Below are 25,631 nucleotides of genomic sequence, written 5' to 3'. Positions count from 1 at the left end.
CTACTACTTAGGTTGATTTATAGATATCTTTTTATTTCCTCTTTACCCGGGTAAAAATTAGCCTATAAGCATATACAGGCTAATCTAATACATGTACCAAATTTAATCCAGATACAATTTGCTCTTTTTTACGAGAAAGGTCATTGTCATCAAAATTCAAAATACTTAGTTATGTGTATTTTAAATTTTTTAATTTATTCATGCTTTATTGAAATTAAACTTCTTTTAGCGCGTTGAAAGTAAATTTCAAAGTCGCGTCAGGCGCGACGATTTTAGTATCTTTGAATCTTGCTAAAAAATTTCACTTCTGACATGTGTGCTCAGTACACACATCCATTTTTTTATTTATAAATTACAAATTAAGACTTAACAGCATACACGCGGTCTTATCGCTCGGATCTTCGGATGTTACTTTGGATTTTAGGACTCCTTAAACCTAATTAAAATTTTATTGATAATAATAAAATAATTGTACAAATGCACACAAAAGAAGGCTTATATTTTATCTTTAATTTTTGTTGTTCTGTTCTATCTTTGTAAAGAGAGCGCTTTTTTTAGGGTTCCGTAGCCAAAATGGCAAAAACGGAACCCTTATAGTTTCGTCATGTCCGTCTGTCCGTCTGTCCGTCTGTCCGTCTGTCACAGCCGATTTACTCGGAAACTATAAGTACTACAGTGATGAAATTTGATGGGAATATGTGTTGTATGAACCGCTACAAAAATATGACACTAAATAGTAAAAAAAAGAATTGGGGGTGGGGCCCCCCATACATGTAACTGAGGGATGAAATTTTTTTTTTCGATGTACATACCCGTGTGGGGTATCAATGGAAAGGTCTTTTAAAATGATATAAAGTTTTCTAAAAAACATTTTTCTTAAAGTGAACGGTTTTTGAGATATCAGCTCTCAAAGTCGTAAAAAGTATGTCCCCCCCCCTCTATTTTTATAACTACGGGGTATAAAATTCTAAAAAAAATAGAGGTGATGCATGCTAATTAACTCTTTCAACGATTTTTGGTTTGATCAAAGTATCTCTTATAGTTTTTGAGATAGGTTGATTTAACTGTAATTTATTATATTTGCTTCTACGGAACCCTTTGTGCGCGAGCCCGACTCGCACTTGGCCGGTTTTATTTAATTCTTGCTTTATTTTTGTTAGATGTTGTAGCATGTTGTAGTTCAAAATTCGAATTATCCGGCGAGGACGCGGCGTTGTGTTCCGGTTCTTGGATTCTTTGAATTTCCAAAATCTAATTATTATTGGCCAGATTACAAAATAACTTAGGCGCCACGAAAAAAGGTCTCACGACGAAGGTAGGAACTAAATTAGTTGAAGCGTAATTAATAATACAGTAATTTTATTATTAAGAGAGAGAACACTCTTTTCATACCAGCAAAAACAATGAAGTGTTATTTTTCTATGTCTTTTCTTTTAATATTTCCCTAAATCTTGGGGCATTTTAATTGAATAATATTGGCAACATTATTTTAAACGCCGTCAGGTGACAGCGCCGCGTCTACGGGACTCCTTTCGTGACTTTATACCACAGCTAACACGTTAAACACGTCTTGACGTTTTGTGATTTGACAGTTGACTGTTGACAGTTGACACATCTTGCCTGCCTATTCACTTTTATGATTTTTCGTAAAATGTTTTTATTTGTATTCTGAACAATAATTGCGAATCACAAATCACAATTAAATCATTTATAAATCTTGCAATTGCAGTAGGTACTTATTTACCTAGTTATAAGTAATTAAAAATGTCATTAGAAACCGTGCCAAAAGATTTGAGAGGATTACGTGCGTGCTTGGTTTGTTCTCTAATAAAGGTTGGTGAGAAACTTATTTTTGTACAATTTATCTGCATAACAATATCATGTAAGAATTAACTATATGAATCTTTGTTTAGACATTTGATCAATTTGAATATGACGGCTGCGACAACTGCGATGAATTTCTTCGCATGAAAAGCAATAAGGATAATGTCTATGACTGTACTAGTAACAATTTTGATGGGTATGCAATATTCATTTAGTACATTTTTTCTTGGTACTATACCTATTTATTCAACTATAAGTAACAACCTTATTTTTTACAGAATGATAGCAGTTATGAGTCCAGAAGACAGTTGGGTGTGTAAATGGCAAAGAATAAGTAAGTTATTTTCATAAAGACTCAATAAAATATTTAAAATGCATAATGATTTCAAATAACTAATAAGTTGATATTTATTTCAGGTCGTTTTTGTAAAGGAGTTTATGCAATTTCTGTATCTGGTCGTCTCCCTGCAGGAGTAATTAGAGAAATGAAAAGCCGTGGAATTGTTTATCGGCCAAGAGACACAAGTCAACGATAGAAGCATCACTTTCTTTTTTAAATTAAATATAAGATTACATTATTCAAATGTGTTTTTCAGTTATATTCCTGTTATCATGTTTCAATAAATGACTATTGATGTTCACAGAGTACATCTATACATATATTAAAAATTGTAGAAATTGCAAACATTTTTTGCAAACAATTTTTGTCTGTATGTATGTCTGCTTAAGCTCAAACAGTAATCTTAAAAAATGGTACAGAGATCTCTTGAGACATGGGGAAGCACATAGAATTGGTTTTATCTCAGAAATCCCATGGGAACAGGAATTATGTGGGTTTTTCTTTGACTATGCGGGCTAAGCCGCTGGCGGAAATCTACACACAGCATACAGTATAACAGTAATGTAACAATCTAAATGTAAAGTGAGTTATATAGAAACATTTCTTTTGGAACGTTTCATTGGGAAGTTAGTTATAGACACAATAATTGCCATCTATTCAGTATACATACTGAAATGTCTGATTCAGCTTCTAGGAAACATTCTGTTTTATTTTGGCACCATATTATTGACAATTATAAATTATAATACTAATATGAAGCAATAAAACAAGTACGGAACATCCAACTATTTATTTCTAATAAAGATATAAATTATCAACATCACAGACACTACAAGTAAATGCCACTACAGTATGATTTTCAGTTAATTCATTAAAAATATAAATGCATGTTTAATCCTTTTTCAATTTGCTGGACACATTTAATCTAAGCACTCCGAGTAATGCAAAACGTTAAATTAGATAATTTGTACACTGATTTAGGAACATTAAAGAAACTATTGCTTTCATGTGCTAAAATCTACAAAGAATAACTGTCCCATAAACTTAATTAAGCAGATTTGAGTATGCGACTTCATTTATTTTTGAACTGCATTTGTAATTGCACGGTGAGCAAACTTAAAGTTCATTACATTCCAGCATGTAATTGGATTGAATACACACAGTAAATTACATTTTTGTCAACTGCTATCTCCACCAGGTGGCTTAAACTCGTTATCGGTACCTAAAACGTCTTTATCAATATCTTTAAAGTCTATGTTCTGCTGCTTCATTGCCTTCTGTAACATAACAATATAATGATCCATACATAGTTATTACCATAAAAATTCACGAACAACATGTGTTCGAATAATAAAAGCAAATTATTTACCTTAACACATTCTTGGTAAACCTTAAATATACCTGCACATACAGAGTCGTCGTGATCTCCCTTCAAAAAACGTTCAGAAAACCATGAGTTGAAACAGTCATCATACTTTTTCTTTAAATCTGTACATTCCTCCCCTATGCTGTTCATTATTAAAAATAGTATCACCTATTTACTTTTTTGATTTAATTCAAACAAAATAACCTATACCTCCCAAAAAATTAGACATCAATAATTGCTGATTGCTGTGAAGTGTGAACTGTCGTCTGTCACTTTGAAGTTTTAGTTAAGCTTCGTTCAAACAGGTGAATATCGAGAGAGATGCGGAATCACCTGTGAGAACACGGGAATCACTGCGGATTTTTTCCTGGAAATTGGCATTCCGCCGGAATGCCATTATCAAGAATTACTTCTGAGCGCTGTGCTTTGTTAAGCTATTGCATAGCTTCTATCGCGGTCCTTGAGCGCGGGGACTGAATCCAGAAATTCCGTAACGATAAAACCTTACGCTCCCCACTCCGACGGGCGCGGAGGTGTGGCTTGAAGGCATAGCATGCAATAGCTTTACCGCGGCAGTCCGCGAGTGCCACACGTCTTTTTTTTATCCTCTCTATCTGATGAAAATCGCGTGATTTTTCAGTAGTAAAATTGTTTTCTCATTATTTCGCCCTTGGACTCATTTTATTTCATGCTCAATTAAATAGCGATTTTTTTTTATATTTTTGTCGAACGCCACGCCATAATTTTTTGTAAAATATGTATACAATTTATAATACAATTTTTTTTATAAGTACTTCAACAAAAAAAAATGTATGTAGTAGCCCTTATGTCAATTCTTTTTAAAATAATTTGACTTTGACAAATTAAAATAATATATCCAAAGGTTTTAGCCTTTAGGTTATATCATATGGTGTTGATTTTATGACTTTATATTATTGTGTTAATGTAGCGAATCAAGTGATATACTTTGATATTAAGTTATTCTAGGTATTAAAAATGGGTGATATTTTGAAAGACAGTAGATTTGCAAAGTATCTGAATGACCCTAAATATCGGCAAATACCAAAACATGAAAGAAAGGTTAAGATTGATAAAAGGTTCCAGTCTATGTTCAGCGATGAAAAATTTAAAGTAAAATATACAGTAGACAAACGTGGAAGGCCAATAAATGAAACCTCTACAGAAAATTTAAGAAAATATTACGACTTGGAGGAATCTGATGAAAGTTCTGCAAGTGATTCCGAAAACAATGATAAGGAAGATGATGACAAAAACAATGATATAAAACTTGGTAATGACGATGAAGTAAAACCGGGACAGTTTGTGAGGCGAAAACCCAGTAACGATGAGGAAGAAGTGCCGTCAAGTTTTAAAAATGACAAATTAACTCGTGGAAGTTTAGAGAAAAAAATCAAAAACAGACTGCTTGATTTAGACATTGATTATGCACGCGGCGAAGGTAAATTATCTATAAGGAATAAAAAATGATCTTGTACAATACATTTAAAATATTAGACATAATATTACTTATTAATAAAAATATTTACTTTTAGGTATTTTACTTACGGATAGTTCAAGTGATGAAGAAAGTAGTGAGCTTGAAGAAGAAAGTGATCTAGAACATGAGTGGGGAGAGTTAGATGCTGATGCTGACAAAACAGATGAGTCTACTAGAAGGTACATAATATATTTTTAACTGTAATTTGCAGATATAAGTGAAATGAATGCAATCAATTTAAAAGAGGTCCATAACAGCTATCAAGTTAAAAGTGTAAAAGTTCTTTGTAAATAAATTCATTTTTCTTTTTTCCTTTTTTTAACTACTCACTAAATACATATATAAAACAAATACATACATAAGATAAAATATATAAAACATAAGATACACTTATAAAGTTATTTATAAAAAATAAAATTGTTATAGGTAGTCAAACATTTATTACTTATTGGTTTTCCAGGATAGCGATTTGTAACATGGACTGGGATAATATAAAAGCATCAGACCTCATGGTGCTTTTAAGCTCCTTTCTTCCTCCGGGAGGAATTATACACAGTGTCACAGTAAGTTATTATATGATAATATGCCTTACAAACTATTACTACATATAAAATTTTTAAAGTGAAACTTTTATTACATCGTCTCAAACTTTTTGGTCTGTGTAGCGCATGTCGCGTGACGGTCGAACCGTACGATAATTATCGTACAAATACGATAATTTTGTGCCTAAGTTTCACTTTTAATGTGGTTTCATAAAACCACACAATATTTTTTATGTCAATACAAAATATTGCCTTACTTAGTTCTTCATTTTGTTTCATTTCCCACTTATTTTATTGTCATTTTGATTTCAATGAAAACAATTTTTTTTTAGATATATCCATCTGATTACGGTCTAAAGAGAATGCAAGAAGAAGAAGTCCGTGGTCCCATTGAGTTAACTGAAGAAAAGAAACAATATGATGATTCCAATGATGATGGTGGAAATGAGGAAGGTCAGTTTTTTTAAGTGCTCTTTACCTTACTGGGCAATATGTAAAAACAGAGTAATATTTGTAGTCCAATTGATAATTCGATGTAATGGACGCAATAATCTCATATATCAGTAATGTCAGAAAATACGAAAAAAATACCTAATCTATACTAATATTATAAATGCGAATGTAACTCTGTCTGTCTGTCTGTTACTCAATCACGCCTAAAGTACTGAATCAATTTGCATGAAATTTGGTATGGAGATATTTTGATACCCGAGAAAGGACATAGGCTACTTTTTATTATATATATATAATAAAAAACACGTAAACTATAATTTACGTGCTCGGGACTCACTAAGAGATCATTTTAAGAATACTGGTATCCTTACTGTACCATCACAGTATATATTTAATAATATTTTGCATGTACACAAAAGCTCTAACTTACACACAAGAGTAGGAGATAGACACGATTATGGCACAAGGAACAAGAATAGAATTGAAATGCCATTTTTCCGATTAGCTAAAGTTAAAAATTCATTTATGGGTCAAGGTATACGCTTATACAATAGAATTCCTCACAATATTAAAGAGTTTAGTAGTTCTAAATTTAAAACTTACATAAAAAATGTACTAGTTCAGAGAGCGTACTACAGTATTCAGGAATATATGGACGATAAAGACCCATGGAGGGTTGTCGCGTAAAAACCACAGGACAGTTCTTTGGCATATTATGTAGTTAGGTTACATATTATGTAAATTTATTGACATTATTTAAAAGAGCAACTATGGAGTTTCTTGCCGATTCTTCTCCATAGATACTGCTTTCCGAATCGGTGGTAAATGTTAAAAATACTATGTAATGACGATTCGAAAGTGCTACTAAATAGTAGTCTAATTGAATAAATGAATGTTTGAGTTTGAGTTTATTGCGAAATATGTACCACGGGCGAATGTACCTCTATGTTATTATGTACCTCTAGTAATCTCATATATCAGTAATGTCAGAAAATACGAAAAAAATACCTAATAATATTATATTTCCAAGGTTCATCATATCATATGGAAAAGCTACGCCGTTACCAATTAAATAGGCTCAAATATTACTATGCTGTTGTGGAATGTGATTCAGTGACGACAGCTGATAAATTGTACACTGAATGTGACGGTATCGAATATGAAAGCAGTGCTACACGTCTGGACATGAGATTCATCCCCGATGATGTAACATTTGATCAGGTAATATAATATTTGATGATTTTATTTTCATTTCCAGAACCATATATAAAAAATTTAAACTGTTGGAAACATACAGCAACAGCAGCCGAAGCTTAAGTAGCTGTTCAATCAGTTAAGCTGCTTAATTGAATAAGCCTATAATTAGAAAGCTGGCTGTTGTTAGTTGTTACGAAATATATTTCGGAGATTCCTCGCGATTAATTTCAACGTCCGCCATGATCGTAAATAATAAAAAGAATCAGTGCGCACAACTGGCGCGGTTGGCTGTCGGGCGGCAAGTGTCGGTCGAACTGACACCCCCCAACCAGCCAAACTACTGACTCAAGGAAAATGTCATTGTCACTTGTCATTGTCATAAATTCATTCGTTAAAACTTCAAGTCTTACTATGTCAATATTCAAAATACTCATAACTTTACCAATAGATGGCGTTAATACCAACTGAATAAATCAATACTCCGACACGGCCATTCTGACAATAAGCGCGTTCTCGCGCGATTTCTAAACCTATTTAGCTCTGGTCACAACTTTGCGTCAAGGTTTGTAACGTAGAACCTACATAAAGCGCGAAGCTTCCCATGTAGAGCCAACACATGAAGCGCGAAGCTTCCAATGTAGATAGAGCAAACATATGAAGCGCGAAGCATCCAATGTAGTTAGAGCAAACACATGAAGCGCGAAGCTTCCAATGTAGTTAGAGCAAACACATGAAGCGCGGAGCTTCCAATGTAGATAGAGCAAACACATGAAGCGCGAAGCTTCCAATGTAGATAGAGTCAACACATGAAGCGCGAAGCTTCCAATGTAGATAGAGCAAACACATGAAGCGCGAAGCTTCCAATGTAGTTAGAGCAAACACATGAAGCGCGGAGCTTCCAATGTAGATAGAGCCAACACATGAAGCGCCAAGCTTCCAATGTAGATAGAGCCAACACATGAAGCGCGGAGCTTCCAATGTAGATAGAGCCAACACATGAAGCGCGCAGCTTCCAATGTAGATAGAGCCAACACATGAAGCGCGAAGCTTCCAATGTAGATAGAACCAATACACGAAGCGCGAAGCTTCCAATGTAGATAGAGCCAACACATGAAGCGCGAAGCTTCCAATGTGGATAGAACCAACACATGAAGCGCGGAGCTTCCAATGTAGATAGAGCCAACACACGAAGCGCGAAGCTTCCAATGTAGATTGAGCCAACACATGAAGCGCGGAGCTTCCAATGTAGATAGAGCCAACACATGAAGCGCGGAGCTTCCAATGTAGATTCAGCCAACACATGAAGCGCGGAGCTTCCAATGTGGAGCCAAAACACGAAGCGCGGAGCTTCCAATGTAGATAGAGCCAACACATGAAGCGCGGAGCTTCCAATGTAGAGCCAACACACGAAACGCGGAGCTTCCAATGTAGATAGAGCCAATACATGAAGCGCGGAGCTTCCAATGTAGTTAGAGCAAACACACGAAGCGCGGAGCTTCCAATGTAGTTAGAGCAAACACATGAAGCGCGGAGCTTCCAATGTAGTACCAATGTAAATAGAGCCAATACATGAAGCGCAAAGCTTCCAATGTAGTGCCATCACATGAAGCGCGGAGCTTCCAATGTAAGGCCAACACATGAAGCGCGGAGCTTCCAATGTTTGATTTACGCGTGAAGCGCAGGGCTTCCAACGCTAAACTCTCGCATGAAGCGCGGAGCTTCCAATGCTAAATTTACGCCATCAGCTCCTCTTAGGAAAGGAAAAAGAAACAAGCGTCTAGGGATGCGATCCTTTATTAGCATTGATCAACAAAATAAATTGTAAACATTTCTACTAACCAAAACACCAACAACAAAAATAATGGAAAAATCATCATATCGCAACCGTCGACATAATAAATACAATCGTGTATCTCAACAAATGCCGTTTACTTTGGCGACTAATCATTTTATTTTAACATAACTCAATATTTAATTATTAATTTTTAAAGCCGATTAGAAAAATAAAACTCACCCTTATTACAAATCATCAAATTGATTAGACATTTCTGGTAAACTCATAGGATATTTACTCAGCTTTTCATGACACACATATTGCGCACGGTATTCGAATACAGCTCACGAAAATCAATGCACAACCTGTCAGAGCCATCCTTCTTCTTCACGAGGATCGCCGGGCTCGAAAATGGTGACATACTTTCGCGGATAATGTTTTTAGACTGGAGATCAACTATTATGTCAATCATGGCCTTGCGTTCCGCGGGGGCCAGGCGATAAGGTTGACGCTGCGCTATTTTGTTCGGATCTTATAATCTAATTTCCATCTCACCTGTTGTTACGACCGTCTGAGAGTTCCCCTTTACGAAGTTCTCATTAAAATTTTCAATAATAGCACGTAAACGAGCAATATCTTGGATGTATGTAAGGTAGGTATCGATTGCTTCTATATCGGCACTTTGCAAAGCACAAACGTGCGCACGAACATCGCGAAAAACGTGAACGCCTTTATTTTTAATTATTAAGTTTACCCCGAGTCGCGTAAAAACATCAAAATTTTTTTTTAACATCATCGATATCAATCGGCAAAGAAATACGGGGAAAAGAATGAGTGAAAGTGGAACCAATACCAGTTAAACGCGTAAATAAAAAATGAAAAAAAAAATCTCGTACACCGGTCATAACGTCAGCGATAGGTTTACGAATGAGCTAGCAGTTAGATTCACCATCTACGAGGGCTTGTAATTGAAATCTACCAACAATCAGTGGCGTGCATTCCATAAAGACATAAAGACACTGCCTACCCTACCATTTACCAAACTCTGATCAATATTTAATATGCATAAATGAAATTCACAGCGTCATTAAATTTTATTAATTGCGCAATGTAGTTATGAAATAAAAATATATTTCAAATATATTTTAGATCCATCTATCGGTATTTTGGTAGCATTATTATCTAATTTCTATAAAACCGGCTCGGCTCAAGTCACTATTCATGCGCTGCACTAGCGCCGCCACAGGACCCAGTACGTCACGGGACGGCAAAGACACAAACTATCCGTGTCTAAGTTTTTATATGTGTGCTCTGCGTGTCTACGCATATTTTATATGTGTGCGTGCCTATAAACACGGCACACTGATGTAATAAAACCACGCACACAAACACACAAGGTAGGCAGTGTCTTTTTACGAAGATATACGAATTAGGTACGAACCGAATTCGGAACTACATCGAAAGTCGAAACTGAAGTTGAATATGCGACCAATTTAAGAAGTGTGATAATGTATACAATTTTGTAGCGGTAAAGACCATCTGCAAATAGTATCATTATTCGTTTGTTTTGTTTTGGAAATAACAAACGTTTACTTTGAGGTTAAATTTGTTTTTTGAGAAAATTAATAATGTTTACTACGACAATTTGCAAGTGAAGTGTTTTGAGAGTAACTAAATAGATTATGAGATATCATCAGTGTATTTTGTAAGATAATAAGGCATACCTAATTTAACGAAAAATTCTTATTTTTGTTTTATGAATAAACTTTTATCAAACAGAGAGTGATAGGAAAAAGGCCGATCTATAAATGGATCTATACCGGAATTTGTAATACACAAAGGTAAAGTTAATCATTAATTACATAATATAGAATACTAGTTAGGATATCATACCTACCTACTTTGACAATTATTTTATAGATAATATGACCTATGTTCGTGATATGTTTTCCATTATTTTGCGGAAATACTATGTATCTCCAATCAAATATCAGTACTGCAATATGAAATATTAGTTTTTATGACTTATTAAGTATCATTGCAATATTTCTGCCTACCCTGTCCAAAAACTCTGTGCACGCCCCTGCCAACAATAATTTTAACAAGCGGCGATTCTGACTACACACACACATTAACGGACTTTATATCACTACTTTTTTTAAATTTTTCGTCGCGTTGTTTAGAGAAACACACCTCCTCTGTATGCCCCAATTTGCGACAATAAGTGCACTGAACATTTTATCGACAGGCGGGGAACATTTTAATTAAAACGTTTCCGAATGTGAAACCTTAGTGTGCGGACGGAATTTACAACTTCGCTTATAGTGCCCCATTTTGCCGCAATTGTGGCACATAACATGGTCATTTGTTTCAATTTAACGCTGCTTAAAGTCACTACAAAAAGAGCTCGAAGTTGAAGGTCGTTTATTATTTTTATTAATTTGAGGGTAGGTAGCAAGGTGTCTATCTAATGTTACAAAGTCCGTGGCGGTATTTTTTAATAAATCTGATCGTACCTGATTTGTCAGAGATACCTGACATGACGACTTCGATCTCGTTCGCCTCGCTCACGCTGCAGCTGTACGCGCACGTAGCCTGCAGTTGGTGGAGTATTTGATTCGGCGGATTGGTTCGCCGATTCTTGGAAATATGTCTCGCTCGTAGTAGCAGGGTGTCGGTTAAATACACTGGAGGAATGATGGTCAGATCCCACCGCTGCTTTCGGAGATTCCTCGCGATTAATTTCAACGTCCGCCATGATCGTAAATAATAAAAAGAATCAGTGCGCACAACTGGCGCGGTTGGCTGTCGGGCGGCAAGTGTCGGTCGAACTGACACCCCCCAACCAGCCAAACTACTGACTCAAGGAAAATGTCATTGTCACTTGTCATTGTCATAAATTCATTCGTTAAAACTTCAAGTCTTACTATGTCAATATTCAAAATACTCATAACTTTACCAATAGATGGCGTTAATACCAACTGAATAAATCAATACTCCGACATATATAAATTATTTAAATTTTAAATTAATATGAGAGGATGCAAATAATTTTATTTTTGTGGTTCATAAAGTTAAGTATTAATGTAGCAGAATCACCCACACTTACGAATGGAAATTCTCAATTAATTCATGACAAAGGAATGGTCATTTTTTTAATTGATAAAAAATATAACATTTTAGGAACCTCGTGAAGTATGCACCAAGTTACCAGATTTAACGAAATATAAGCCCAGGCTGTTCACAACAACAGCATTGCAACAAGCTAAGGTCGACTTAACTTGGGACGCTACCAACCCTAACAGAACTGAAACTATCAAGAGTGCATTGGATGGCAAAATCGACGATCTGGATCTCAAAGAATACCTCGCTTCTAGCAGTGAAGGTATCATTGTTTTTTTCTCAATTTCACCTGCAATAGATAAAGAAATAACATAAAATAAAAATGTTATGCATGTACAAATGGGTTATTTTATATTTTTATTACTACATAGTTTATAACAAAGTCGCTATGTCCCTATGTATGCTTAAATCTTTGAACTTAATTTATATATTCATATTTTTGAGCTTAATTTACATTATTTTTCCTATTATTCTTACAGATGAAAATCCTGAAGAGGATGAAGTTGATTCACAACCAGAAAGTGGAAATGAAGATCCATTACAAAAATATAAAATGCTCCTGGAGGATATAGAAAAAAAGGAACAGAAAAAACAGAATAAAGATATGGAAATGGAAATCACCTGGGGCTTAGGAGTCAAAGACAAAGCAGAACAGCTTGTCAAAAAGAAACTATCTGAAGGTAAATTCATGACAATTAATTAAACATAATATTAGTATTTTGATTGGTATATTTTTTAATTTATGCTGAAAAAATGATGACTGATTTTTAATAAATTTTAAAGGGATAAAAATAAATAGTGAAACATTTGGCCTATTATGTTCCACTTTGAGCAATTATGTTAGATAAATGATAATAGATATTAATATTCCAATGTATGAAATATCGTTATTTATTAATTGAATACGTCCTCCATTTCAGAAAATAAAAACTTAACTCCATTCGAAAAGCTACTGCAAAAGCGGAAGGAAAAGAAAAAACAGCGTAAATTAAAACAACAAAATCCCGAAAGCCTCGACAGTGAGTCTGATGACGGATCTTCAGATGATGTTCCGTCTGATGTGGATATGAACGATCCATATTTCGCGGAAGAATTTAATAAGCCCGAATTTAAAAACAAAAAGCCCAAGAATAAAAAGTCGGAAAAAGAAGACGTCGATTCTGACGAAGAGAGAAATAAAGCTGAATTAGAACTATTGCTAGATGAAGACGACGGCAAGCAACACTTTAGCCTTAAAAAGATACAAGAAGCCGAGAATACGTCGAAGAAATCTAAGCGTAAGAAAAAACTTAAAGAGAAAATGAAGGAACAAAAAGAAGCGGTACCCGACTTTGAAATGAACTTGAATGATCAAAGATTCTCAGCTGTATATAACTCGCATCTTTTCAATATAGACCCCACTGATCCCAATTTCAAGAAAACAAAAAATATGGAAAAACTTATACAGGAAAAGTTAAAACGAAGACCAACAGAAACACCGATGACGGCTTCGGAATCCAAAAAGTCTAAGGAAGATATTGAATTAAATTTGTTAGTGAAAAATATTAAACGAAAAACGAAAGGTGTAATTGTAAAAAAATAAATATATAAGTAACATACCTACGTATTTTTTTCATTTTTTTGCCTATCTCTATAGCTAACCACAAGATTGTTCTCGATGTATAACATCAATGTCTTTTTTATATTTCGTTTTTTTATTTGTTTAAATTGAAAAAAATTTGAATGATATAAATTAATTAGAATTATTAATAATTTTACACAAATTTTTCATATAATAGCTGATTAGTTTGTTTGTTTGTTGGAACGCGCTAATCTCAGGAACTACTGGTCTGATTTGAAAAAAATATTTCGATGTTAGATAGCCCATTTATTGAGGTAGGCTATATAGGCTATATACAGGGTGTCCCACTTTCGGTATACTAAGCGCAAAGGGACTTGTAGTTTTGCATACGCTGAGTACGTAAAAAATAATTATAAAATTCCAGACGCATTTTTTTTTAAATACTTAGAGGAATTCTTAAAATTCCATGTGTACACCCCCAACAAGCAAACCGCCCAACTTTGCCACCCACATGTGAGCTATCGTTCAAGATTATGTTTTCATAGACAAAATACTCACATTAGCGAAGCGGTATATGCCGGCTGCGCGAAGCTAGAGACGAATACATGGATTTTAAGGAAAAATTTAGCAAAAAATTTTTCGCGTAATTTTGTTATTTAAGTATTTTTTATGTGATCAGTGTATGCAAAACTACAAGTCCCTTCGCGCTTAGTATACCGAAAGCGGGACACCCTGTATAATCACGCTAATACCAATAGGTGCAGAGCAATGCGGGTAAAACCGTGGGGCACATCAAACTAGCTAAAAAAATATAGTTTGACGCTTTCAAGATACATACAACAAAAAGTATAAAATAATAATTCTTCCAACCAAACAATACATAGAATATATTTTGTGATTTAATTAACTAAAATATATGTGTAGAAGTCGGAAATAAAAATAGCCGTATGCTATCGAAACCCTTTTCCCTATCTTTAAATGCTATCGAAACCCTTTTGTATATCTAACAAAATAATGCATGGTGCAACATGTCACGTAATTGCTAAGCTACTTACAGTCAGCAGTGGTGGCTCAGTGGTGAGACCTCGGACTTCGAATCGATAAGTCCGGGGTTCGAGACCGGGCGAGCGCGCAGGAAATAAATTAATTTTTCAATTTATCTGCGCATGTTGTAACATCACCACTGCTCGAACGGTGAAGGAAAACATCGTGAGGAAACCGACATGTCGAAGAATCAAAAGTTCGACGATATGTGTCATCCGCCAACCCGCACTTGGCCAGCGTGGTGGATTATGGCCTGTACCCTCATAGGAGGCCCGTGTCCCAGCAGTGGGAACATATATGGGCTGATGATGATGATGATGATTACAGAAATACGGTACTAATTCTTATTATTTTAAATACGTTCGTTAGCTTGAGTATTTAAAAAGATTATTTTTTCCTTTTACATATATGAATCATATTTAATGAATATCTTTGGAGTTAAGTTTAAATAAAGTAAAATTAACAAGATGCGTCACAAAATGATTTCCTGTCGTGATACGAACGGAGCGCCAGGCGTGCGACAAACTGCGCTTGCTGACAGTGCGCGCACAAGCAACTTTGTCTCCGCAACTATTTTGTCTCTCCCACCTATGGGCCAGTATGAAAGTGCGCGCACGTAGCGACGCAACTCCCCATACAAATTGATGGGAGAGACAAAATAGTTGCGGAGACAAAGTAGCTCGTGCGCGCTCGCTCTAAGTCGATAATAAGATAAACTCATGAAGTTATTGTAAAGTCACAAATCCTTGATAAGTGTACGAATTTTGAATTAAGACTGACCATTTAAAGTGGCGAAATAATCCTGACGATCCTTATCAGGATAATAAGATAAAATGAAATTATTGTATTGTCATCGGTCCTTTATAAGTTGATACCTAACTGTACAAAAGTGGATCAACATCGAATCGAAAGGAGTCGGTTACATACAAACATACAGGAGAAGCTAATAAAAGCGTGTTAAAAAAATAAAAATGCCATAATTTGTGAACAATATGATTTATTACTAAATTATAATTACATTTATTGATTGAATATCATGATATTAAAGCTTTTTTTATTTCTCTTCCTAGGGCTGCTCCTAGTGGAGGAGGAACTGCATTACCCACCTGAAATAAAGATATTATTTATTAATTGATAATATAATTTAAATTATTAATTGTTTATAGTTATCACTAGTCTAAACTTTCTATAATTATTATAAGCAGTATTATGAAAGCTACTTCTCATCTGCGTCCGTCGATAAATTCTAACCTAACTTGGCAAGTGGGTGTGAAAGGGATAAAAAACATACAGGCGTCATTCAAGGTCATATTTTCTTGTTACAAGTTTATGTTCATACTGAAATCTCCAGTGTATTAGATATAAGCTTCTTGACGGTCGTCCTTAAAGAGAGGGTATGTATGTGCAGTCACCTGGCGATGCTTGTCCTGCACGGAGCCGGCGAGCAGGTACTTGTCGCGGAAGCCCTGCGAGCGCGCGCACTCGCGCACCGACACCACGCGGCCCTGCGCCGGGTGCAGCACGCGGCCCTGCTTGCCCATCGGCTCGGGGTCCGTCACCGTCGTGCTGAAGTAACCGTCCCACGATATGCGACCTGACCAGTACATACGTCAAATAGATTTTTATTAATTGTAAATAAAACTGGCCTTCGAAACACAGTTTACCACTCGTTCGAAGGTCAGGGTCTGAACATAATGCTGTACCTGTTTCTTGAAAAATAAATTTTTATTATTTACTAGCGGTCCGCCCCGGCTTCGCCCGTGGTACAAATGAAAAATAGATGTTGGCCGATTCTCAGACTTACCCGATATGCACAGAAAATTTCATGAGAATCGGTCCACCCGTTTCGGAGGAGTATGCAGACTAACATTGTGACACGAGAATTTTATATACATATAAGATTATAATTATCTACATAAGTATTTATTTAAAAAATTATCTATGTCATACATTTACTATAAATATAAGGATTTTATTTGCAACAAATGGGATTGACCGTGCATTTTAGTTCTAATCTCACATCATAGGAACCCAGTATAAGTTTTATGTCATAGCACAGATACTAGTTGTAGAGGGAGCGTACCGTAGAGGCCGGCCCAGTTGTTGTGCCGGTTGGCGGTGTGCGGCAGGCACCAGGGGATGAGCGTGTGCTCCTGCTTGTCCTGCGCGCCGCACGGGCCGCCCGCCGCGCACGCGCACACGCCGCGCCGCGCGCCCGTCGACGAGCGCCCGTTCTTCTTGTCCTCGTAGCGGTACTGCAGCACCTGACCGAATGACAATAGGGAATATGCATAAAATTTGAAATGGCCTAAAACATTTTTTTCTCGAATACTTATTATCGTAATATTATAAAGGATTTTTTTTATTTACTTATTATTTAAACCCCTAAAACAATATTCAAAAAGTGCAAAATAAGGGAGCGAAATTCAAACTTCCAAAACGCGCCACCATAGGTCGAACGAAATGTGACGTCATCTGACACGACATATTCATCACTCCACAGTAAACACTAAGGTAAACACCCACTGGACGAGTCATGTGACGTCACGCAAAGCCCGCGCAAAATGGCGGCGTTTGAATTGCTTACATTTTTTTAAAGTTTTAAATTTCATTTTTAAAAATATCTAGAGTATTTTGAAGCCGATTAATATTTTTTTCTACGTGATAAAATAGTAAACTATTAATTTAAGACAAAAAAGAAAAACATGAATATTCTCCATTGTTACCTATACTAATTTTATAAAGCTGAAGTTTGTTTGTTTGAAAGCGCTAAGCTGATCTGATCACTGATCCGATTTGAAAAATTCTTCACTTCTTTATTTCTTTATTTCGGTGTTAGATAGCCCATTTATCGAGGAAGGCTATAGCTATCATCACGCTAAGACCAACACGAGTGGAGCACTGCGGGTAAAACCGCGGGGCACAGCTAGTTAGAGGATTCGCATACGAATTAATAATAATAAATGATATCTTATACCACAGAATACTTAATAGTAGCTAAACGCTACAGAACGGACACTCTCCGCCTCCCGCCAAAATTAAACTTACCTCACCCCCGCGCGATCAGACATAAAATGGGCCATTCTGCAAGGACGATACGCACCGAAGATTGACAACATTAATCAAATTGACTTAAAGTAATTTTATTATTTTGGATTTGTGATTATCGTTTTTCGTAGAAAATGGTTAGATATTGTGCTGTTTACGGATGTATTTCATCAGAAAAACGCGAATTTTTTTTTACGCTAGTCACAAATGTGCCAACCATAAAGCGTTAACACACACATTTGCAGTCTCTACAGTGTGACTGTCAAAACGATTATTTTGTATGGAGTGTCCGGGGTGTGCTTATACCCTACTATAGTCCTTTCCACCTAAGATGATTTCTGTGACACATCGATTATTGACACGTGTAGAGATGTCGGATACTGAAATCGTATCAATTGTTTCTGATAATCGATAATATTCTATATGGAAATGAAATCGATTTGAATAAAGTACCAAAATTAGTTTTTTCGGCATTTCGCCAACAATTAACTAAGGAAACTTAGCAAACAACAGCAACAAAAAGTCAACAATAACAATTAGTAAAAATAACAGAATACCACGTAAAGTATCAATATAAAAATGCAACTTGTATACAAGGCTGACGTACTCGTACAGACGATTGACTCGATTGACAAACGATCACAAGATGGGCGCCGATTATATGATTTTCCAACTCTATGATTTTTCAACGATCCATTTCATGTACACGAATTGCGTAGGTATTATATTTTTGTGTTATTTTATTTTATTTTTCATTATATTAAACTAAACAATACTGTTTTTGATTTATAAGCTTAAGATGTTTCATTTTTATATTTTTGGTAATAATGCCGCCATAAAATAAAAATATTATGCACTAAAATTATTTTGACTTTTTAAACATAAAATACGTAATTCGGAACACGATGAAGTGTCACAGGAATCATCCTAAATGAAAAGGACTATAATATATGCGAAAGTTTGTGAGGGTGGATGGACGTTTGGGTACTCTATCACGCATACTGAACCAATTACAATAATAATAATTCTGGCGGGTCACGAGTGGCTGAATTTGTCAGGCATCCGCCCCGAATGGCGCGAAAGGATGCGGGTTCGAGTCCCGCCTCGTGATCGAATTTTTTCTATTCTTTATAAATTTATACGATTACAATAAGATATGTAAGTAGCTAAAGACCCAGACAAACATAGGCTACTTTTTATCCCGGAAATCCCACAGAAACATGAACTATGCTTGATTTTCTTTGTAAACGCGGGCGAAGCCGCGGGCGGAAACCTAGTTTATCTACAACTAAATCCTTCCTCGACAACCACGCTGTCCATTATGCAAATAACATATAATTAAAATAGGTTCAGTAGTTTTTGAGTTTGTCGCGTACAGACGCGGCGGAAAATTATTTATAACTAGCTGCTACTCGCGGTTTCACCCCCGTGGCTCCACTCCTGTTGCCCGTAGCGTGATGAAATATAGCTATAACCTTCCTCGATAAATGGGCTATCTAACACCGAAAGAATTTTTCAAATCGGACCAGTAGTTCCCGAGATTAGTGCGTTCAAACAAACAAACAAACAAACAAACTCTTCAGCTTTATAATATTAGTATAGATACGCTAGCCGCTTGTCCCGGCTACGTCTGGGCTGACCCAAAATAAAAACAAAATAAAATATAGCCTATGTTACTTCTTATTAATGTACCTTTATATCAGTGAAAAAAATAATTAAAATAGGTCCAATACTTTTGAAGCCTATTCATTACAAACAAACAAACAAAAAACGATATTAATTATTCTTCTTTAGAATATAATATCGTTTGGCGCCCGTGCATAAGCTCACATTTTAAAACTATATTTTTGGTTTCGATATTGATTGCTGATCAAGCCTCAAGTATTCTTTTAAAAAATATTCAATGTACCGTTTTGAATTTCTTATGATTTAATTTTTATTGTCTTGACAAACTTACCTTACACTTAGTTCCATCAGACAATGTCACAGAAATATTGGGAAGATCTCGCCAATCGGAACCAGGAGTAGTCGGTATTCTAGCAATACGAGCCTGTATTAGAGGGGCCATGTTTTTGCATATATGATCCCTCAATTTTGCATTTTCATCTTTACTTCTCACTAACCGTTGGAAATAACTTTCAGGCATCGATCCGTAATCTATTTCGATTTTATTCGCACCATTGCATATTTGCGGCAGATCACTCATAGCGTCTTGTATGGTGCAAGTGCGTCTCGGCGCCGACTCGTCCCATTGCATGTTCGTTACGAATCGTTTCCCGTCGATGGTGGTTGTGAGGGAGCAAGCTCGACGGCTGAACACGTGCGTCGGCTCCGGGTACAGCGGGAGCTTGTAGCCGGGTGCCGCAGCCAATATGATGAGCCGTCTTCTCGTTTGAGGCACCCCGTAGTTACCGGCTTGTAGGATTCCGAACGTGCACTGATACCCCATATCCAATAGGGCCCTCAAAGTCAACTTCAAAACCATTCCCTTTTTGAATGCTACAAAGTTTCTCACATTTTCTAAGATGAAATATTTGGGTCTGTAGTAATCACAGTACGAGAGATACGAGGCCACTAACGAGTTTTTGAAATTTGAATACTCGCGAGAATTAAATCTATTCATGCCTGAAAAGCCTTGGCAGGGAGGGCCCCCACACAAGAGCTCGACTTCACCTTGCATTGGGAGCCTCAGACCGCCGGAACTATGTGTCGCACCCGACATGGCATCTTTGAGCAGAGCATTGCAGTCTTCATTGAAAACGATGCAGTTTTTGTTATTCAAAGAGTATGCATGTGCTGCGGCTTCAACATTCTCGATGGCCCATTTACATTCAGCAACACCAGACATATGCAAGCCTTCTGACAATCCCCCACAACCAGCAAACACATCCAATGTCCGAAGAGGTTTGACCTTCACTTCATTTACTTTTGAAATTTGTTCAATGGGTTTACTTGACTTTCCTTTACCCTTTCCTTTGTCTTTGCCTTTATCTGTACGGCCTATATTCTTCGCGTAATGTGGAACATCTATAATTTCATTTGACTTCTTGTCATATGACATTCGAAAGTAAAAGCGGTTCGGATCTTGTTCCAACCAGCTATATATATTATCAGACTGGGGTATGTTCTCAATATACACTAAATGGCATGGTCCAACTACAGCTGAAAATGGTACTTCCTTAATTTCTTCACTCCAATAAACAACATTTAAATCTTCATGTTGTGGAAATCGATTGCTAGTATTTTCTGGTCTATACATAATGTTCACTTTTATATAAATATCTTGTGGTACAATAAGGGGCCCTTCGCCAGCAGCTGTTACAGCTACTATATGACCAATACAAAACGGGTCACTCGTATCAACATTAGACCCACGTAAATTATTATCACTTTTTCTGTAGTATTCAGGATAAATATCTTCATCAACTTTATCAAGTTTCATTCTTGTTGTGCTATTGATATTGAGGTTGTTTCGAAGTTTAAATGTGCCCGGCTTAAGGAACACACCATTTCCTTTCTTATATTCAAAATCTTGCCATTTAACAACAGTCCATTCAGATCTATTATCTTCTTTAACAAATTCAGACTTTTCAACAAGCTTGCCAATAACTTTTGGGATATCTTTAGCATCTTTTTTCGTCTTACGTTCACAAGATGGACAGTATCTGTGTTTTCTCAATTCATTTGGACAGGGTGGATCAGGTGGTAAATCTTCAAATCGAGACGTGAATCTCTCATAAAATTTCTTATAGAAATATGTTTTACCATCATCTTCAAAGAACTCTTGTTCTACCTCTTTTCCACCGAGTTTGAACCAGTCTTCTGGAGATTCCTTTCTGTCTACTGAAGCTTTTCTGAGGATAGACGATAATGGTGCGCCATGACAGCATCGATCTGCTAAGAATACTTCTCTCGGATCTCCTACTTCGCCTAAAACAGTATCTGATGATCTAATGAATACTTCAGCATGAAAATAACCAGATTTAGGATTTATTATTTCTTTCCACATATAAATAACTCTTGAAACTAAAGCCGGTATATTCGCCTGCGATGTTTCAACCATTACAAAATCTCCAATTTTTAACTCGGCGCCGTCAATTTCAACCCGTTCGTAATATATTTTTGTTGCATCAGCTTTAACTGGTTCCCCAATCCATTTAATATTCCTATTGTTTGAACCCGTTAATTTTACTGGCAAAGCATCTTCAATTTTGTTAAATTTATTTTTTTCTGCATTCTGTTGGTATTCATCGTCATCTTCGGGTTCTGAATCTTCAGCCTGCTGTACGGCCATATTTGGGCAAAGTCTTCTGACACAGGCCTTCTTAGTCCTGCCATGACCCCCAAACTTAAGCATAGCTCTGCAGGCATTGCACTCACCACAATCAGGTAGTTGACAAGCCTCACACACACCACATCTCTTTCTTCTTAACACCAGTTCATGGTTAGTTTTATCTAGTTGATTCGTAAAGAAGCTTTCAAATGTTTTTTGAACTAAGGGTGTGGTGGTAGCTTTAGTCCAAGCTTTTTTATCAACTTTCTTATAATCAATTTTAGCTCGTATTTTCCTTTTACCAAACTTTATTCCCATAAGTTTTATTAATTCTCTCATACATGGGAGTGTTATAAGAGGATCACTGTCTTCATCTGATTCTAAGCTAACAACTTGATCACAGACAAACTGAGCATGTTTGTGAAGCATTTCTTCAGACATTAACTTATCATTAAGATCTGGTATTTTAGACTCTCGAACAACTTCTAATAGATCTTCATATGTAGGTTGCAGATAATGGTATTCTTCTAAATATTCTACCACCACTTTACTCAACCAAATTTTCTCATACAAATTATCCATCAAAGGTGTATAGTCCACACTTGGTTTCAGTAAATTATATTCCCCAAACTCAGTGGAAAGTGTTATACAATTACGACTACCTCCATCAAATCCATGGATATACCTGTAAAATTATTAAGTTTTGATTAATTAGAAAAGTGAAAAATTATAAAAGAATTAACTAAAAATGAATAATGATATACCATTCAATTATAGGGCCAACATCTTTTACAGGTATGCATTCCTCATCAATATCTGGGAAATCAGAGCAGATGGATTTCAAATAACCCGACATAAAAATCCTAACGTCACTCTCAACAAGGCCACCGTCTATTGGGACTAAGTGTCCTTGTTGGTCAAATATTGAAAATCCTGTTATGTTAGTTTGTGGGCGTTCCATAATGTCACCTTCATCGCCTGTAACATAGTTTATAAAAGGATATGAAGCTATTTAGATATATTTTTTATCAAACTTTGTATATTTTATATATTATGTTAGTTAATTAAATTTGGCTCTGATATTCAATGAGTTGAACTGAATTCTGAATATCGTTGTTTTAAAAATTTTGCTTTTATTAAATCAACCCTTATAAATGTGATTTACCTGCAACTAAAAGTAATTTTTCATTTGTTAAAGCAATAAATTCTTCCATAGCATCTTGTGGGTGTCCTTGATAATAAATTATGTCTGAATTATTGAGAAACTGCCCACAAATGAGGCATTTCTCAGTATCTAGATTTTTATTAATCATAGTATCTTCAGGTACTGTGGTTTCTATTTTTTTGTCATTTAATTCATTAACATTTTGATTTTCATCTATTTTTTTGTGTGTTTTAGTGTCCACATCATTATTTAAAGGTTCTGAAAGGTGATTTTCTTCATGATTTTTTGTTTCAGTTGTTATACCATTATCCATATCATTTGGTGTTTTTATTTCATTAGTCATTTGGTTCTCCTGTTTTAATTTTTTCTGCAAAATAGTAATTGAAAAATAATAAATAAAATGAATAGTAAAAGTAAAAGTAAGTAGAAAAATAGTAATTACTACTTCATATTTTATGTTGATAACTAGCTTTCCACCTGCGGCTTCGCTTGCTTTGCCTAAAACCTAATAGATAATATACTAAAACCTTCCTCTTGTATCACTCTATCTATTAAATTACATCAAAATCCATTGCATAGTTTTAAAGATTTAAGCATGCATAGGATTATAGGGAATGAGAAAGCGACTTTGTTCAAAACTATGTAGTGATAATTACCATATTATCATTCATTGTATTTAAATCATTCTCTGAATCCGGACTTCGTGTTCGTTTTTTAACAAACATGTCTGTTAACTTTTGTTGATTTTTTTCACTCAATTTATTTTTTAATCTGTAAAAGAAATCATTTTTTAGTTCATCATCATCATCATCATGAACCTATTATGTTCCCACTGCTGAGACACAGGCCTCCTATGAGGGTACAGGCTATAATCCACTACCATGGCCAGGTGCAGGTTGGCAGGTGACAAATTTATGATTCTTTGTTTGACATGTCGATTTCCCAATTATTTTGTCAATGTTATCCTTCACCATTTAGCAATCACCATTGCTAAATGTTATCAGATAAAATGAAAAATATATTTATTTCCTTATTGCTCGCCTGGTCTCGAACCCCCAACTTATTGATTTGAAGTACTGTGCCAATACTGCATAAACATGTATATATGCCTACATAGAGCCAGCAAATCATTTAATTAAATTACAAAAATATGTGCAACTAAATCACTTTAGTATGTTTTATAATACAATTTTATTTTTAAATGTTTTCTATAAATTTCACCCATGGCTTTGTAGTCAAAATAAATTGCCATGGGAATGATTGTAGAAATTATTACTTTTTAATTACATATATGTGTATTAAAAACACTACCCAATAAAGTCTAAAAGTGCTACATACACTCTACCTACTAGTGTTAGAGGACATTAAAGAGGGGCCAGACTCCTGTAGGCATAGAAATCGTACCACAAAATCGTTCCGTTTCGTGTGTAAGGATGACAAATAAACTTTCGCATATTATTTTAGTATTATTGATGTCGCAGAAAATTATTATTTTATTATTGACAGAAGGATTATCGCTTACTTGTTTTCATTGAATACTTTGCTTTTCTTAAAATCGTCATGTTCTTCAGTGAGCGTAGGCATATTTATGTAGGTAACTAATTCCTATAAGTTCTATAATTGTTTACACTTTATATAAGAAATAAAACCATTTATCTTAATGTATGTTGTAAATGTGGTTGTAAACAAGAAAACTGCAAAGGCGCGAAAAATATTCGTGTAGTCACAGACACAGGTCACAGTCCACAGAGCTGAGAGCAAGTACCTATCGTAGTGATTATATCCTCTTTGTACCTATAAATAATTCCTCTGAGTATAAATAAGTGTAATGTTGCCATGGTTGGTTACCAGAGACTAAATAAATGAAAACTTTTAGCACCGCAGATAATTATATGTACTACTTTAAAATATACAGTTAGCATGAAAATAAATACTTACAGTTAGGTGTGCCCCTCAGTTTTACCATCATTGCTTCACTCCTGTTGGTCTTAGCGTGATGATATAGCCTTCCTCAATAAATAGCCAAATAGGCTATCTAACACCGAAATAATTTTTCAAATCAGAGTAGTTCCTGAGATAAGCACGTTCAAACAAACAAATAAAATAGCAAGGCGAATTAACAACTAACCTAACGAAATTTATTGAGCTGTATCAGAGTGAAAACTGCGTGTTCCCAAAAAATAAGCTCGATTAAAATAAAAATCCAAACATCCAACATCCATTTTGAATCCGGCCACACATTGGCCCGAGCCCGAACCAAAGCATACTGATTACTGAAAGTCCTTCCAAATCCAATGTGTGGACTGTGGATGAACTCACAAGCGCGTTGGCAAGCACACCGCTATGCTTGCGCGAAGGCGGAAGTGCTGGCATAATATCATAATATGTGTGGAGGAGGCATAAGTGAGTCCTTGCGCCGCCGC

The 25,631-nt window shown here is 35.6% G+C and overlaps 4 protein-coding genes across 4 annotated transcripts; 2 read left to right on the top strand and 2 right to left on the bottom strand.

Annotated features, from left to right (window-relative positions):
• The first annotated feature begins 1,600 nt into the window (after positions 1-1,600).
• spt4 (Transcription elongation factor subunit spt4) lies at positions 1,601-2,408 on the top strand. The gene is made up of 4 exons (XM_090108972.1): positions 1,601-1,833; positions 1,914-2,020; positions 2,103-2,158; positions 2,242-2,408. The coding sequence occupies exons 1-4, from the start codon at positions 1,765-1,767 to the stop codon at positions 2,358-2,360; spliced, it is 351 nt and encodes a 116-aa protein (XP_089965098.1). The 5' UTR covers positions 1,601-1,764; the 3' UTR covers positions 2,361-2,408.
• A 531-nt stretch (positions 2,409-2,939) lies between these two features.
• Positions 2,940-3,787, bottom strand: LOC149903327 (TP53-regulated inhibitor of apoptosis 1-like). The gene is made up of 2 exons (XM_090108813.1): positions 3,534-3,787; positions 2,940-3,441 (listed from the first exon to the last, which is right to left on the bottom strand). The coding sequence occupies exons 1-2, from the start codon at positions 3,678-3,680 to the stop codon at positions 3,343-3,345; spliced, it is 246 nt and encodes an 81-aa protein (XP_089964939.1). The 5' UTR covers positions 3,681-3,787; the 3' UTR covers positions 2,940-3,342.
• A 619-nt stretch (positions 3,788-4,406) lies between these two features.
• LOC149903326 (ESF1 homolog) lies at positions 4,407-13,702 on the top strand. Its single transcript, XM_090108865.1, has 8 exons — positions 4,407-4,989; positions 5,084-5,207; positions 5,489-5,591; positions 5,903-6,023; positions 7,054-7,244; positions 12,178-12,379; positions 12,597-12,797; positions 13,038-13,702. Exons 1-8 carry the CDS (start codon positions 4,527-4,529, stop codon positions 13,697-13,699), a joined length of 2,067 nt encoding a protein of 688 aa, XP_089964991.1. The 5' UTR covers positions 4,407-4,526; the 3' UTR covers positions 13,700-13,702.
• Positions 13,703-15,702: 2,000 nt separating this feature from the next.
• Positions 15,703-24,932, bottom strand: LOC149903325 (DNA (cytosine-5)-methyltransferase 1-like). The gene is made up of 8 exons (XM_090108370.1): positions 24,731-24,932; positions 23,865-23,979; positions 23,209-23,575; positions 22,808-23,021; positions 19,728-22,728; positions 16,806-16,986; positions 16,135-16,316; positions 15,703-15,828 (listed from the first exon to the last, which is right to left on the bottom strand). Exons 1-8 carry the CDS (start codon positions 24,790-24,792, stop codon positions 15,757-15,759), a joined length of 4,194 nt encoding a protein of 1,397 aa, XP_089964496.1. The 5' UTR covers positions 24,793-24,932; the 3' UTR covers positions 15,703-15,756.
• Positions 24,933-25,631: the final 699 nt, after the last annotated feature.

This window comes from Colias eurytheme, chromosome 13, assembly GCF_061535395.1.
Source record: "Colias eurytheme isolate Ceu_HAF_F1 chromosome 13, ilColEury1 Martin Lab GWU primary, whole genome shotgun sequence".
NCBI classification, from domain to species: domain Eukaryota; kingdom Metazoa; phylum Arthropoda; class Insecta; order Lepidoptera; family Pieridae; genus Colias; species Colias eurytheme.
Note: the sequence above shows the minus strand (reverse complement) of the source record. Positions and strands in the feature narration are given on the sequence as shown.

Excerpts from the sequence above, each read along its gene's own strand:
- LOC149903326 (XM_090108865.1), top strand. The coding sequence starts at position 4,527 with ATGGGTGATATTTTGAAAGACAGTAGATTTGCAAAGTATCTGAATGAC. Across the intron at positions 6,024-7,053 it reads TGATGGTGGAAATGAGGAAG|GTTCATCATATCATATGGAA; the intron begins GTCAGTTTTTTT and ends TATATTTCCAAG. Across the intron at positions 12,798-13,037 it reads CAAAAAGAAACTATCTGAAG|AAAATAAAAACTTAACTCCA; the intron begins GTAAATTCATGA and ends CCTCCATTTCAG.
- LOC149903325 (XM_090108370.1), bottom strand. The coding sequence starts at position 24,792 with ATGCCTACGCTCACTGAAGAACATGACGATTTTAAGAAAAGCAAAGTA. Across the intron at positions 23,022-23,208 it reads AAAATTACTTTTAGTTGCAG|GCGATGAAGGTGACATTATG; the intron begins GTAAATCACATT and ends ACTATGTTACAG. Across the intron at positions 16,317-16,805 it reads CAACTGGGCCGGCCTCTACG|GTCGCATATCGTGGGACGGT; the intron begins GTACGCTCCCTC and ends TGTACTGGTCAG.
- LOC149903327 (XM_090108813.1), bottom strand. The coding sequence starts at position 3,680 with ATGAACAGCATAGGGGAGGAATGTACAGATTTAAAGAAAAAGTATGAT. Across the intron at positions 3,442-3,533 it reads TTTACCAAGAATGTGTTAAG|AAGGCAATGAAGCAGCAGAA; the intron begins GTAAATAATTTG and ends GTTATGTTACAG.
- spt4 (XM_090108972.1), top strand. The coding sequence starts at position 1,765 with ATGTCATTAGAAACCGTGCCAAAAGATTTGAGAGGATTACGTGCGTGC. Across the intron at positions 1,834-1,913 it reads TGGTTTGTTCTCTAATAAAG|ACATTTGATCAATTTGAATA; the intron begins GTTGGTGAGAAA and ends ATCTTTGTTTAG. Across the intron at positions 2,159-2,241 it reads GTGTAAATGGCAAAGAATAA|GTCGTTTTTGTAAAGGAGTT; the intron begins GTAAGTTATTTT and ends TATTTATTTCAG.